This window comes from Wolffia australiana, chromosome 4 (assembly GCF_029677425.1).
Source record: "Wolffia australiana isolate 7733 chromosome 4, ASM2967742v1".
NCBI lineage: Eukaryota > Viridiplantae > Streptophyta > Magnoliopsida > Alismatales > Araceae > Wolffia > Wolffia australiana.
In genome coordinates, this window is record NC_135838.1 from 10,499,182 (window position 1) to 10,515,868 (window position 16,687).

At 42.6% G+C, this 16,687-nt stretch overlaps 1 protein-coding gene across 3 annotated transcripts in view; it reads right to left on the minus strand.

Annotated features, from left to right (window-relative positions):
* Positions 1-16,687, minus strand: part of KU70 (ATP-dependent DNA helicase 2 subunit Ku70-like protein) — a 28,775-nt gene that overhangs the window by 6,995 nt on the left and 5,093 nt on the right. For 2 of the 3 annotated variants that reach the window (XM_078573689.1, XM_078573688.1), the window contains exons 4-12: positions 9,725-9,839; positions 8,972-9,077; positions 8,758-8,875; positions 8,586-8,669; positions 8,454-8,512; positions 6,607-6,740; positions 6,485-6,528; positions 5,911-5,987; positions 2,901-3,048 (exon numbers count right to left, since the gene is read on the minus strand). In XM_078573689.1, the coding sequence (XP_078429815.1) occupies positions 2,901-3,048; positions 5,911-5,987; positions 6,485-6,528; positions 6,607-6,740; positions 8,454-8,512; positions 8,586-8,669; positions 8,758-8,875; positions 8,972-9,077; positions 9,725-9,839 (885 nt within the window). Of the gene's footprint in view, positions 1-2,900; positions 3,049-5,910; positions 5,988-6,484; positions 6,529-6,606; positions 6,741-8,453; positions 8,513-8,585; positions 8,670-8,757; positions 8,876-8,971; positions 9,078-9,724; positions 9,840-10,002; positions 10,178-16,687 lie in introns of those variants that run through there. The other variant, XM_078573690.1, reaches the window with a different exon arrangement.

Consider the following 16,687-nt stretch of genomic DNA (forward strand, 5'->3'; position numbering starts at 1 on the left):
TAAGAATTTTCTGAGGTACGGATGAAACAGGTGGTTCATAAGAGATTGAAATGTAGCTGGGGCGTTCATAAGCCCAAAGGGCATAACCCGGAATTCATAATGCCCTTCATGGGTTTTAAATGCAGTTTTATGAACGTCCTCTTCTTTCATCCTGATCTGATGATACCCCGATTTCAGATCTAACTTGGAAAACAATAATGCGCCATGGAGTTCATCCAATAATTCTTCCATCACAGGAATTGGATATCGATTTGGTATAGTTATTTTATTAAGTGCACGGTAATCAACACAAAATCGCCATCCGGCATCTTTCTTCTTAACCAGTAAGACTGGGCTTGCGAAGGGACTATGCGATGGTCTGATGAATTCCGCCTTTAGAAGTTCACTGACTATCTTTTCTATCTCGTCCTTTTGTAAGTATGAATATTTGTACGGTCTCTGGTTGGTTGGTTGAGCTTGGGGTATAAGTTGTATGGCGTGATCGATCGGCCTGGCAGGTGGTAATTCTGACAGTGGCTCAAAGACCTTAGAAAATTGCTTCCTGAGCTTCTCTTCTAGAGCACGACCTTGTGATGTTTGAGGCAACTTGATACTAGTGTCTAGTTTATACAATTCGATCATCAATAATTGGCTTCTCATCAGCTCCTTGTCAACAGAGTGGTTTTTAATATCGGTTCTGGATAAGCTCTGGTCCCCATTCAAAGTCACCACCTTGTCGCCTCTTCTGAATTTTAGAATATGCCTCTCCCAGTGGATATGGGTCCATCCCAAGGATGCTAACCATGCCATGCCTAGGATCATGTCAATTCCCCCCAACTTGAATGGCAAGAAGTCGCTAGTCATTTCAATGCCTTGAAGGTTATACTGGACTCCCACACATAATCCCTGACCTTTGCTAGACTCCCATTTCCCAATGTCACTTCAAATAGCACTGACGTATCACTCCGGAAATGGAATTCCCCCACAATCGCTGTACTAAGAAAATTATGGGAAGCTCCACTGTCAATTAATACAGTGATTTCCCTGCCTCGTAGTTCCCCTTTCAGCTTGATGCACCCTGGGTTGGTCCACCCCACCATAGAGTTCAATGAGACGTGCGGATAGCAGTTGGGACTCTGGTGGTATGTCGTTAGCCTCTATATCCACAATGGCATCCGTATCTGGATCCGATTTATCCCGATCTTCTTCACTCACAATCAAGATTTGTAGAGTTTTCTTGCATCGATGTCCCGGGCCGAATTTCTCGTTGCAGTTATAACAGAGGCCCTTCTCTCTGCGTTTTGAAATTCTTCTCCTGTTAACATCAGTTTCCTTCTATACGCTGGTGTCCCTTGAGTGTTCTCTTGTATTTTAGTCTTGTTCTGATGATAACTTCCTCCTCCTGCTCCTGTAGACTGAACCGAGTGAATGTGATTCTCCTGGTAGCGTACTCCCGCATTTGGTGGTCTTCCCCCTTTTGACTATGGTTCTCCCAGGCTTGCCAAAGGGCCTTGAGTCGTTTCTCTGTTTTAAGCGCTAAATCCATAAGTCTTCTTAGTCCCACAAATTCTTCGATATCCATCTCTGTTTGTATCTCTGTCTTCAATCCCTTCAAAAATATGTCGTACATTATGTCTTCTGGCATCGGAGGTAGATATACGGATAGCCTTTCAAACTCCTTCCGGTACTCCTTCACTGTCCCCGTCTGCTTGATATCCATAAACTGATGTTTGATGTTATCTGCTAGCGTTTCATCGAACCGTTTCCCGATCTGGATCTTGAAATCGTTCCAACCGAGAAAGGTGTACCTGTCAGTGGTCCAGAGGTACCACTGCAGAGCTCGCCTTCCAAATTTGCCATTGCCACATCGATCCGGTCTTCCGATACTACTTCTTGGACTTGGAAGAACCTCTCCATACCCTCACCCAGCCTTCTACATCGTCTCGAAACTTGGGCGCTTCCATCTTGCTTCTAACTTGTTGGATATGCTCCATATTCCGATTGCCAGATCGTGTGTCGTTCCTCGTCTCGACTTCCCCCGGTACTTGGTTCTTGTTCTTGCCATGGCTTCTCGGGATCTCCTCTTCCGGACCTCGTTCTTCAGATGTGCTACCCTGATTCAATGTCGCCAGGGTACGCAGCACTTGTCGTAGCAGTTCACCGTTTTCTCTGGCTTCTTCGCGGATCAGTTTCATTTCATCTGCTATCCTCTTCTGCTCCACCTTCAGCTCGCCCAACTCTGCCTCATTCTCTTCCAATCTCGCTTCCACTTCTTTCAACGTCATTGTGGCCAGGATCGTAGCTCTGATACCAATGATACGATGCAGTCCCAAATGGAAAAAAGCAACGGCTGGAATTTAAGACTTACAGAAGGATCTTGATTCCGCTCCTCGTACTCTGGTACAAGTCCACGTCGCCTTCGAATCTTCTTCTCAAGATCACCGTAGAGGCAGCTCGCCGAATGCAGCTCTGCTCCTCCCGACCCCCTTGCTCAAGAAACCCGAAATGCTCCGTCCCCCTTCTTCTCCCCCTTCGCTCCTTATTTATAGTCTTTTATTTCCTAACTAACTACCCTTTCAAGAAGGGTGGTTATTTGGCCAGCTCAGCGCCAGCTGGCCCGCTGCCTTTCTGGCCTCCTCTCTTTCTTCTTTCATATACTCTTACTGGGATCGTATCAAAAAGTTGTTCGGTTATAACTATTTCTTCCCAGAATACAAGTCAAACATGGCATACTACCTAAATTTACAAAGCTAACATGATTTTAATTATTTTCGGACTAAATGCCAAAAAAAAGCAAATAAACAGTAATCCCTCTGCTTAAGAACAGAAAAACGTTTACTCTACCAAAGAATCAAATTAAAATGCTTCAGTAACAAATGATCTCTTAAAGTATATCTCATTAAAGGCTTTAGCGGTAATACCTCATCACTTGGAAAAATGAACGTAGATGGCCTCAAGTTGTGGTAATCTTTCAAACAATGTAAAGGCTTGAATCCTAAAAGACGGAGACGACTGGGAGCATGTCTTTTTATTTCAGATAACTCATCAATGGAGAAGACTATCTTTTCTCTGAAATCAAACACAAACAATAATAAACCATGAACCTGAGCCAGAAAAAAGAAGACAATGCCTTCACAACATAATTTTCTAATGAAAACTAGTCTATCAATTTTTAGGTTTCAATTCAAAACACCAGAAAGTTTGTGGAGTGGCGAAAATACACATCAGAAAAAAGTTACAAAAAAGGTATACTAAGATTATTTCAAAGGATGAGCTAAGAACAGGAAAGAAACAAGATCGTCGTTAAAGCTTGTCAAGGAGTGGACCTGTTATTATTCCAATTAATGTCAAGAAAGAAACTCCACTATCTGACGTGAACTTGGTACAATGAGTTCCCACAGTGATTTCATGAGAATGATATGCTCGGGATATATTGGTAAATTGAAATTGCAATCCAATTATTGATGTCCAATGAATGAGAAGTTCCAGAACTTATCGAACAAACAATAGAGAATGGGAACAGAGATGGAGAATTGCTGCTGACATTGCTGGAGCACTTCATCAACAAACAGAACGCAAAATAGAGGAGAGGTTTAGGATTGGGAGGATCTCCCGCACTCCAGCTACTTGCCAAGGAAATTTGAGGTAATTGTAAATCGAGCCCACTCAATGGAGTAGATCCCTTGAATAAATAGGATCAATCTTCTTCCTTCCAAGTACACTTGCCCATGACTAGCTTGCTTCATGTGTTTTTCATAGGATCCCGACCGGGATCGTATCGAGAACGTGGTTAACCCTGGCGGGGTGGATGACGCCGAGGGAACGAGAACAGGAAGGAAGTGGCGGAGTGGGCGTCGCAGAGAGGTGGGTTCAACGGAGTGGACGTCGTCGAGAGAAGAGAGACTACTGGAAGGAAAATAACAACTAACAACTCATGTCCTGCCCTCCAATGAGGAGGGCTACATATTTAAAGGAGATGCGAACGACGAGAATGCCCCTAGTGGGCTTACTAGATGGAGTGGATCGTAACAATAATGGTAACAGTTTTATCAGGTCATTCCTTGGAGATTCGTACCAAAATATTTTCCTCCCTGAGAACCAAATTGTCCTCAATTTAGACACTTGGGAATTGCCTTTCAACTTCATGGATGGCCTCCCACAAAGATTCATAGGCTCTTCTTCTTGATTAAGAGTTATCGATTATCTGGAGAAACCTGTGGCCAATGACAATTTCTGGGGATGCCGTGGTTGTAAAAGGGCTATAGGAGTCTTGCAGATCCGTGAATTATCTCTTGATATTAGTGAGTTTTGAGAGCCCTCCTCAGCATACAAAAGGGCATGCATCATTGCCATAAAAACTTATGGCAACAATGAAGTAGGCCCTACCACATCCCAACTCAGACGGGCAGGTCCAGCACAGGAAGATATCGATGAAAGCCCCACCTCTGCGGAGGTTAGGGCAGGATATTCAAATAGAGTGCTCCCTCTCCTCTCGAATACTCCCCTCCTCTCCTGACCCAGTCGTGCCTCTCCCTCTCTGGTGCTCGCAGGCCTGTCTCCCCTGCCAAGCAGCAACTGTTAGTCGGCGACCATTCGCCTTCCTCATCATTTCCGTTTTTCTCTACCCCTGGAACCTCTCGTTTCTCTCTCCCTCTCATTCCCCTTTCCTGCACTACATTGAACATCATTGATCATTGAATGTATCGGTTGTCAATCACTGGTTCAATTTGTTGAATGATGGTATGGGGTCAAAAATATTTAGGAAAGAGTTCTTCTGATGGTCGTTTGCCCAACGTTTCAAGCATGACTATATGTGGCTCTAGATCACAATCTTAGATTATCAAAGATCAATGTGATACCATCTCAAACCACTGCCAACTCTTGCAACCCTAACTCAGAGAAGCTAAGGATCAAAGAATACTTTGTTAACCCTAATTGGGAAAGTTTGCTGTTTCAATACCATGAACCCATGATATAGGGTAATCAGACACCCATACTCATCTACCCACACCCGTAATGACAAGTAAAGTGAAACAGTAACAGGTACCATTGTGATACGTTCCTGCCAGGATCGTATCGTGAACAGTCTGGCCCTGGCAGAAAGGTCGACGTCGAGGGGACAAGGGCAGTGGAGGAGCGGAGGAGTGGACGTCGCTGGAAGGAATGGGCTCGACGGAGTGGACGTCATCGAGGGAGAGAGAAGCTACCGAGAGGAAACAACTTGTAAACTAAAGTCCTACCCTCCAACAAGAAGGGCTACATATTTAGAGGGAATGGGAAAGACGATAATGCCCCTAATGGGCTACTAGAGGGAGTAGATGGTAACACATCGCTCACATGGACTTTTATGAACTAAAGTGCGGATAAATATTGCATTAAACCAGCATCGGACTGACAATGTGATGCAATACGTACTCGCACCTACAAATGTCGACCCCCGGCCCACTCAACGGGATGACTGACGGGCCTGGACGGGCCCAAAATTCAGGCTCTCTTAAGCAGGCGAACAAGGGAGAGAAGATAGCTTTTGACTTCTTGTAAGTGCTCCCCTGCACTAACTATCTCTGCCTCCCCTTCTAACCCTTCCTCTAGTAGATGTCCATTCCTGAGAGCACATATCTGGACTCCTTCATGATTGCACAGTGTCATCCATCCCGCAAGATGACTCCACTCTCCCACATTTCCTTTCTTCTCTTCCATCCTCTCCGGTCAACCCTCAGAACAATGTGCGGATCCATGACTTGATATTTCAGTTGGGGACAGTTTGAAGTTACAACTTGGGGTTATAACATAATGTAATACTAAAAAAAATATAAATGACAATGGCCTCATCAACATAGATACATAAGATCACATAAAAGCATGGAAAATTAACAAACATATGAACCAAATATGCAGCAAAGGTATCCATCTGCAAGTATGGGCATCAACCCTTTGTATTTGAAGAAACGTTTGGCCGGCTCCTGAAGCAGAGCACCAGTGTCCTCACAAATGAATGACCTTTCTGGCTGAAAGGACAGAGAAGCAATATATTACGAGGGGAAGGAACACAGGTTCTCTTAAAATGTGATTACATATGAAAATAATTTTAGATATTTCGCTGGCAAAAAGAAAACACCCAATGTAACCCCAAAAACAGAAAAGTACCCAATTCACCAATGATTTCATTGAATTCAGTTTGCCTATCAAATTACGATCAAAATGTTTATCAGGATACGTAAAAATGTGTTCATCCGTGAGATGAAAATGGACAACCCAGAAACACTAGTAAAGTTTTGTTAAACGGAGGAGAGGAAGATAGAAGATTAAAATTTGCATAAAACACCATACTAAAAGCCAATCTTGCGTCTGCTTCCTTTCGTCCAACAACATCTACTGGGAGAGCCTTCCTAGCATATTCATCAGTTTCAACCATTCCAGAGGCTTGATGATCAAACAGAGCATATTTTTTCTCCACACTGTCATTATAATGGAAAAGTTCAGACAAAAATTGGAGTTAGCTTACCTTTAGAGGTAAATTAGTAACAGAATCAAGCCAAGTGACCCCCCCTGAAAAAGAAAGAATCAAAAAGAACGACTTTTCACTAGACGAAGGAATTTTACATCAGTATTACGACAGAAAGATACCTGGTACAGTGGGACGAATCAACGCATATGAGTTCATTTCAATAGAGATCTCATCAGAAATTGAAAACAAAAATGTTTTGACCTTGCGCTTAGTGAACATTTTTTTCCTCAGTTGTTCTCTCATATCTTCAAGCCTAGATTGGACAAATGTGATTCATTAGCGCCAGAAAAATCACCTAGGACATAGAGTTTAGTTAAAGAATAACACTCAAAACTGTGGGAACATAGAAAATAACATGTCAAGTGCTTTTTTCTTACGACCCTGCTACGCGGGCAACCGGTTGCCCCAAAGGAATCTTGGGCAACCGGGACATGTGGAAAAAGAACTCCAAAAAAATATGGTTTATTTCATTTCTCCGGCAAAAATATGCTCGTCCGGCGATTCTCCAAGGCCTGGCAATTCTCCGGCGAAACAACCCCCGCGTAGCGGTGTCCATAAATATATTGAACAACTATTTTACGGACTGGTGAACGAGACAAACCTTGAAAGTTTGAATCTCAAATTCGTCTTCGGAACTTTGGCCCAGCAAAGGATTTCTTCGATTACGGTGTAAAACGCCGCGTGGTTTGTTTGTCTTCGATTTTGATTTTAAACCAGAACTACTCAAAGTTATCGAGAAATTTGGGGTTTGCGGTCATTCTGTGGTGTAAACGAAATTTATCCGCAGAATGACTCGTGATTTTGAGTAGTTCTGCGGTCATTCGATTACGGTGATTTCGTGACTTTGGCGCAGCAAAGGATTTCTTCGATTACGGTGTAAAACGCCGCGTGGTTTGTTTGTCTTCGATTTTGATTTTAAACCAGAACTACTCAAATTTATCGAGAAATTTGGGGTTTGCGGTCATTCTGTGGTGTAAATGAAATTTATCCGCAGAATGACTCGTGATTTTGCGGTCGTTCGAGTTCCAACCGCAAACCCCAAATTTATCCACAGAATGACTCGTGATTTTGAGTAGTTCTGGTTTTATCGATTTTGATTTTAAACCAGAACTACTTTTTGGTGTAAACGAAACTCGAGTTCCAACCGCAAACCCCAAATTTATCCGCAAACCCCAAATTTATCTGCAAACCCCAAATTTATCCACAGAACTACTCAAACGACGCATGATTTTGTTTGTCTTCCAGGCGCAGACCCCAAAGATGAGGAATCTCTCCACAGAATGACTCAAATTTATCGAGAAAAATTCCACTTCCAACCGCAAGAACGATTCCAAAGACTCGGATCTGTCATCTATCTGCATGTTCGCAGCGGCCTCGTGCAAGCTTTCGTATGCAGGGATCAGCTTACGGTGATGCCGGAGTGGTGATTTCGTATGCCGGAGTGGTGATGCCAACAGTGATGTCGCCCTCGACGGTGTTGGAGAAGAAGGCGACGGCAGCGGTGACTGGTGGCGGGGCTTTCTGGAGACTGGAGAATCGCCGGGAAGAGAGAGAGAATATAGTAAAATGAAATGGGCGAGAGAGAGAGCGCGAAAGAAGCGCGCCAAAAAAAATTGGCCAACCGGTTGGTCCAATCCTGGGCCGACACGTAGTTTTTTTTCCACGTGTCCCGGTTGCCCAAGATTCGACGGGGGCAACCAGTTGCCCGCATGGCGGTGTCCTTTTTCTTATGGGTATTAAGAGTTCTCAGCTTTCCTACAAATACAAAAATGAGGGCACAGCTGTGAGCTCTTTAGTAATTTTCTCATCATATCTCTTTTGGCTCATTGGGTGGTGGGCCCCTATCGCCCTGCCTCTCTCTTCATGGCATTTTCCCACAATATCCAATATAAGGAGCGCTAATTAGAGGAAATTAAAGGTGCATGCAAAAGCAAGGAAAATATGAGTACATATTTTAAATTCGAACCTTTCAACTGCAGATGATTCAAAATGGGAAATCTCCTTGTCATCCAGTCCAAGCATTCCCTGAGGCCAGCACATTGAAGATAGCATTAAGTTTTCTTCATATGTCTATCGCATGGAGAGTAAGATCTGTTACCGCATAAAACTTGGAGACATCAAACTTTTCATCTGGTCGGCTCATTGGAAGAATTTCGATTGATATGCCAAGATCTTGAGCATCCTTCAAAAAACCGATAAGATGAGATAACCGTAAGAAAATTGAGGCCAGTCAAATATATGAAATGAAACTTATGAAATAAATCAAAAACCTTTGCACGCTGCACGGTAGTTTTGATCATATCTCTCTGCACTAGACCAGAGACATCGCCAAAAGGGTCATCTTCATTTGTAAACAAAAGAATTCTCTTGTTGGATGTTTTCAAAGACCTGGGATCACTTACAAATATTGGAATTAAGAGCCAAGACTAGATTCAAAGTAAAAACAAACAAAAAATTGCAAAAAATGAGGCAAATAGTAAATACCCTTTTCGCAGTAATGCTTGTGCCACCCAAAGCGAGTTATAGATTGTGTTCTCCTTGGAAACAGCAGAAATACAGTAGCAGCTCCCTATCTCCTTAAGAAATTTTTCTGAGCTCGGTGTACATGTGAGGAAAAAATGTTGAAGGCAGTTAATAAATTAATTTTCAACTAAAAATCTTACACTTTCCCAGAGGAAACTTCTACAGAAAAACATGATAAACAGTAGAGAGGTAAAATCCATGTCTTAACCGGACAATGATAAATCAGCATCACACTGCTAGCCCAAAAAATCTAGACGTTTCAAATAACGTCTTAAACTATCTTTAATTTTCCATTCTCTTTTTGTAGACGTTAATGTGGAGATGCAGATATGATTTTTTTTTGGAAGAAAAGAGATACAGATATGATAAATTGCAATAAAAGAGATAACAGCTAAGTGAAAGATAACCAACATGACCAGCATTACAGAGCTCCTTTGACATGCTCATGCATGAAATTTCTGCGGACACTCCAATGAAACTCTTAGAAAAATCAATGCGACCAGCATTACAGAGCATCTTTGACATGCTCATGAACAAAATTTGTGCCAATACACCAATGAAACTCTTAAAAAGTCTAATCTCATACATCTTTATGATCTTTCATTTTTATCACTTTGGAACGTGAAGAGGGAAAATATGTCACCGAGCTTACCCTTGATTCTACTTAAGTCTTTAAGGTAATGTGAACACAGCAAAATATGTAACAGAGCTTACCCTCAATTCTACTGAACTCTTTAAGGTAACTTGCCGTGGACCTGTCAAGAGGCTCACGATCCCCCACATTGAATAAATACACTCCGGTTAAGTTCTGCAAGTTTTTTTTCTCTTTCTGAAAAGAAAAACCAATGAACAACAGTTACTAGGACAGAACTAGCAGAACAAGGATTTGACATGCAAGGAATCAGAAAGGAAAATATTTCATTCCAGAATGGAAAATTAAGCCAAAAAAAGAACTGCTTCACGAATGGATGAATTGACATAGAGAAATTTACCGAAAAGGAGATGAACTGGGAATGGTGGGTAGCTCCATGTAGACGGGCATTCACTTTCTCGCAGGGCATGAAACTGATCGTTTCATAAATCTAAGAGGTTTTAAGATGCCAGAGTGTGGGACCAAGCATTATTCCTCTAATGGACAGATGACTGGTCAGCCCCAGATACATTCCCAAAGGAGTTTCCACGTCTATTCCTCCGAACCTGGAACCCGCAAGCATCAGTATGAGACTGCTGAGACAACACATGGAATCCAATTTTCGGAGGCATTCTGTAAGACCAAAAGGTGGAGGAATTGATGAGAATGCAGCAGGTGATATTATACTCGAGGCCTTAAGATGCGACACAGAATGGCTGGGGATGGAGCGACCCATCCTTTTCGGTTAGGGAAGTGTACAAGAAGCTCAGAAAGCATACACCGAAGGAGGACTCATTCAATTGTACAGGCAGACGTTTATGGAAAAAGAAGGTTCTACCAAAAGTGAAAATATTTGGATGGTTGCTTATCAGGAGGCGAGCTATGATATGGGCCCTCCATAAGCATTTGCATCCAGATGCATCTCCAGAGTGTCCCATGTGTACACAAGGCAAGGAAAATTACTTTCATCTGTTTTTCAAGTGCTCATATTCCCAGGCATTTTGGAGCTTTCAGAAGCTAACAGGAGTGGGTGTGACATCCGATGAAAAATGTTGGGGATCGATTGGGTGGGTGGGGGCGTGGAGGATTGTTGGGGAGCGTGGGGTGGCTGCACTGTAATGGAGTTATGTTCAAGGGAAGGATCACTTAGATGTACACTATCTTACATGACGCAGTAGGCTTTATTTTTTACTGGTTTCAGAGGGAATAAAGGTTGGGAAGGAGACTAGTCTGTTCGGCCATGAATTTACTGCTCATTTTGTGAGACTCCAGTTGGTGGTGACCTTAACAGACTGTTAAGGTTTAAGAAAGAACACGAATGGAAAACATGAAAATTCATCTCCATACAGACTGTTAAGGTCTCTCCATACTTACAGGGTTGCAAGTGAGCCCAAGTCTCATTGGACCCATTAAGGTACAAAGGACTAAAGAAACGGAAATACAGATAAATAATTCGAACGGGATAGAATAATTAAAGGAGAATAGACTGGACTGAACTAGTTGCTTCCAAAAGCCCCCCCCTTAAAATCGATAAATATATGTTTCTGACTCCCAGCTCCCTCAGCAAACAATTAAAGAGAGATATAGAGAGTCCTGTGGTAAGCACATCTGCAACTTGATTAGATGACTTCACATATAGAGGTCGATTTTCTCCCTGATCCAATGCATAATGAACTCATTATCTTTGGTCCATCATGTAGAACGAGATTATGAGCAATATTAATTGCAGCCTTGCTATCATAATGCACGGCTGTGGGCTTGTTCTGAGCTATTCCAATTTCTCCAAGAAGATTTCCAACTTAACCAATTCTTTTCACTATCAAAGCTCTATTTCAGCCTCATCACTAAATAATACAACTGCTACTTATTTCTTTTTCCCCTGTGTAACCACATTTCCTCCTAAAAAAGCTCAATAACATGTAGAAGACCCTCTATCTACCACTGAAGCTCCATATTCTACATCCTTATACGTCTCCACATTGGTGCCACTAATTCGACTGAAGATAATTCTGTGCCCTGCAGAACCCTTCAAATACGCTAATACCCGATAAGTTGTCCGTATACGAGATTTTTTACTATCCATAAATGTGCACAGAAACCCAACTGCGAAGGATATATCTAGTCTTATATGATTCAAGTAAATGAGTTTCCCAATCAACCTCTGTATGATTCAAGTAGATGTAAAGACCCAATTTCATATTTCCATCGATGGGTAGAGGAGTGGGTTTGCATCCACTCATCTTCATTTCTTGGAGCAGATCAAGAATATATAAGTGTAGTGAGATAAATATTCCTTGGCAAGAATAGGCCACTTTAATACCCAGGAAATATCTAAGTTTTCCAAGTGACTTAATTTCAAATGTTTCAGCTAGCTTGATACAACACAGTTGTTTCTCGACGTCATCATCATATGCAGTAATAATGTCACCAACGTACACTTATAGAATTGATACCTTACCTGCGCCATCGTGCTTCAGAGAAAGTGTATGTTCACCATTACTCTGATGACAACCCATGGTCTTTATGCTCTTGGAGACTTTTTCAGCCAATAAAGTGCCTTCTTTAACTTGCAGACTTTCTGTCCTTATTCATTCTCATAATAACTGTGATTTTGGAACACCGAAGAGTAGAAAAGAAAGATAATTTTATTGATCAAAAACAACTTAACCCACCAGATGTTACATGTCTCCTTTTTATAAGATATGGCCGTTGAGGAATATGACCGTTGGAATCAACGGTCATATTTTACAATGGTTGGGCCCATTTATAAGATATGGGCCCAATAGTACATTTTGATAAACCAAACTTAATACACATGATCTAACACCCCCCTTCAAGTTGGGTATAGATGTTAATCATGCCCAACTTGGACACTAAGGTTTGGAACTGTGGACCAGGAATGCCTTTGGTAAAAACGTCAGCAATTTGCTCCAAGGAAGGGATGTAGTGGGGTATAACGAATCCTTCATCAATACTTTGCCTCATATAGTGGCGCGCCACCCGTGCATGTTTCGTCCTTTCGTGTTGAACTGGGTTTTTTGCCATAGAAATTGCCGATTTGCTGTCAGAGTATAGCATCATCCCTTTGTCAGGGAACACCCTTAAGTCCTGCAAGATACCTTTAAGCCACATTCCTTCACATACTCCCTTCTTCGGTGCTCGGAGTTCAGCTTCGGCACTCGACAAAGAAACCTCCTTTTGTTTCTTACTACGCCAGGTGACGAGGTTCCCTCCGATAAAACTGCAATACCCGGAGGTAGACCTGCTATCCTCAAACGATCCTGCGTAGTCAGAATCCGTGTAGAGTGATACACTTGGCTCATTTCCTCTGTTAAATAGTAGTCCAAGTCCAATTGACCCTTTCAGGTACGCTAAGATGTGATCTGCTGCTTTTTTATGTGATTCCCGAGGATCATTCATAAACTGACTTAGAGAGTTAACTGCAAACGCTATATCCGGCCGAGTGTGGTTAAGGTAAAGTAGCTTGCCAATAAGCCGCTGAAAAGAAGTCTTGTTCACCGGTGCGTCTCTGTCGTCTTGTGCAGCCTTTAACTTAACATTGGTATCCACTGGTGTAGCTGCTGGTCGACAATCCAATTTTCCGGTTTCTCTTAATAGGTCAAGAATGTACTTATGCTGAGAGAGTACAATCCCTGACCGAGAATAAGCCACTTCGATTCCCAGAAAATATGTCATTAGACCCAGGGCCTTGATGTCAAAAGATGATGAGAGATGTTCCAGTTTCTGAATTTCAGTATGGTCATCTCCAGTGATGATAATGTCGTCCACATACACAATCAGGATTGTGATCTTTCCATTCTTGCCATGTTTTATAAACAAAGTGTGGTCGCCCTCACTTTGAAAGAATCCAACTGATAATATAACTGTTGAGAATCTCCCAAACCACGCTCTCGGCGATTGTTTCAGTCCATATAAAGATTTCTTGAGATGACATACATCCCCTGAATTTTGACTTAGACGATATCCAGGAGGAGGTGCCAGAAATACTTCCTCTTTCAATTCTCCATGTAAGAAGGCATTCTTCACATCGTATTGATAAAGCTTCCAATCAAACATTGCTGCAAGTGCTATCAATACCCGGACCATGTTCAGCTTGGCAACCGGGGCAAAGGTCTCGTTGTAGTCAACTCCATAAGACTGAGTGTAGCCCTGTGCCACCAATCGTGCTTTATGTCGTGCAACTGACCCGTCTGAATGATACTTTACCGAGAACACCCATCGACTTCCCACTAGCTTCTTTCCAGGTGGGAGTGGGCCCATCTCCCAAGTGCCGTTCTTCTTCAGTGCTGCCATCTCTTCTTCCATAGCCGTCTTCCATTCTGCAGATAACATAGCTTCAGTCACATTCTTCGGAATAGATACTGTCAGCAGAGCTTGAACCACCCGAGTAAACTCTGGAGAGAGCCGGGAGTAGGATAGGTAATTTCTGACTGGATAGAGTTTAGTCTTCGTACAGCTACGAGTTCCCTTGCTTACAGCAATGGACCAGCCATTATTTCCTGAGTCTTCTTCACTTGCTGGCACTGGTTCTTCAATAGAATCATCCCGTGGTCTGTAAGACTCCTCCCCCTCCTCAGGCGGAGCTTGGAGGAGTGCTTATAGCCACGATTGTATCTTGGATTTCTGCTGCTGACGAGAGACTTTGCTGTATACTGTCGCTTCCTGGCTCAGTGTTCCCAGTGGACTCTAGATATGCTTCTGACCGTTCTGAGTCATCATGGAACATTCTGAGTTCATCAAACTTCACATCTGCCGTGATGAAGATCTTCCTGGAGCTTGGATGATAACATTTATAACCTTTCTGGGTTGGCAAATATCCCAGAAATACGCATTTTAAGGCTCGAGGATCCAATTTCCCTGCATGATGCACTTGAATATACACAACACAACCAAACACCTTGGCCGGGAGGTTAGTCCTTAAGGATAAATGCGAAAATTCAGCAGACAATAAATCAATAGGAGCATGATAGTTCAGAGTTTTTGAAGAAGTTCGATTTATAAGGTGAGTGGCTGTTGCAACTGCCTCAGCCCAATAATTTTTAGGGCAGTTCCCTTGAAACAAAAGGGCTCGGGCTGAAGACATTATATGGCCAATCTTCCTCTCAGCAAGCCCATTCTGCTGAGGGGTATTTACACATGAGGACTGATGAATTATTCCTTTCTCTTCCATGTAATTATTCACTTTTCCACAAAAATATTCTGTTGCATTATCTGATCTAAATATCTTGACTTTCTTCCCAAACTGGGTATGCATCATTTCACAGAACTTAATGATGACAGATGGGATCTCGTTTTTGGATTTCAGTAGATATACCCATGTATATCTAGAGAAATCATCTACAAATAAGATGAACCACTTGTGATGGGATAGTCCAAGTATAGAGCAAGGTCCCCATACATCACTATGGATACATTCAAATGCTGATTGCATCCTATGGTCTGAACTTGGGAATGAAGATCGTTTGTGTTTAGCAAACTGGCAACTTTCACAATTTAAATGATCAAAAACAATTCCTTTAAACAAGTAGGGATGAGAATGTTTCAGAATGTGGAAAGAAGGGTGTCCTAATCTCCTATGCAGGAGGATGATCCGCTCTTCACTCTGGACGGAATAGGTGGATTTCGGCTCGTCATCCTCCTCCACTCCATCTAGCAAGAGAAGTCCTCCCTGCCTCTTAACAGATGAAATCTTCCGTCCGCTTTCCTTAAGACACAAGGAACAAGAATCTGAGTCTAGAATAAATCGCCAGCCAGTATCGTTTACTAACTGAATTAAAGACAGTAAATTTGCTTTCAATCCTGGTACATGTAAAACCCCTTTCAGTGTTTTCCCTTTAATCTCAATTGACCCCCTTCCTGCCACTTCTAATATCCCCCCATTTGCGGTAAAGACCCTGAGATTACTAGTTTCTGATTCATAATTCTGAAATAGCATTTTGTGGGGTGACATGTGATCTGTCGCCCCAGAATCTAAAATCCAAGAACTTGTAGTAGGTGTATTTCTAATCATAGTGAAAGCAAACTTCATACCTGACTGGACGAGGGACGTGGAGCTAAAATTTTGAAGAATTTTGTTCACTTCCGACTGAATAAGCTTCTGAATTTCGCTTCCGTCCTCCCCCTTCCTGGCAGTAGATGGTTCCTCTCCTTCACTCGCCACAAAGGCTTTCTTGTGTTGACCTGGATTCCACGTCCCTTTCCAGATTTGTTCTTCCTTCCATGCCAACTTTCTGCACTCTCTTTTTAGGTGGCCTGGTTTCCTGCAATAACCACAGATAAGTTCTGAGGAAGTACCTTCCTGTGGAGTAGATTTCTGGTGCTGGGAGTTGGTAGAAGACGTGGCTGCGGTATTCACATTTCCCTTTGGCTCTCCTTTCTTAGCCAAGTGAGCCATTGAGACAGGGGTAGATGTCTCGCCATCCTTGGAATTAAGTTTTTCTTTCGCTCCTTGTAACTCAGAGATAGCTTCCGCCAAGGTGGGGAATCTTTCTCTGTGCAACAATTGGCTTCTAAGATTTTCATATTCCGAATTCAGCCCCATCAGAAAGGTGAGAGTCCTGAATTTGGTTTCTCTGAGATAGGATGGGGAGTTCTTGTCGCCTGTGGGCCAGAGAAGGTCCAGCTCCCTCCATATTGCTTTTAATTTCGCGGAATAGGAAGAGATTAATAGACTGCCCTGTTTCAACGCCCTTTCTTGTTCTCGAAGATCATAAACACGGTAATCGCTATGCGTTGCAGCACATGATCTCTTGCCACAAGTCTCGTACGCAGTCAATAAGTAGATAATCATCGGCCTGGTCTGATTCCATATTCTTGATCATAGAGTTGGTGATAAGAGCTTGGTCAGATTCCCAAATTACTCTGTCGAGCTTGGGAGCGTCTGTTGAAGGGGGGGCTTCTGTCAGGTGATGCCCCAAGTAAACAGCTTTAAGGGACCTTTGGACCAAAGTTATCCACTTTTGTCCATTGATCCCATTATACTTGATGTCAAGATCAGGTAAAATCAATCTTGACTGAGTGGGTGT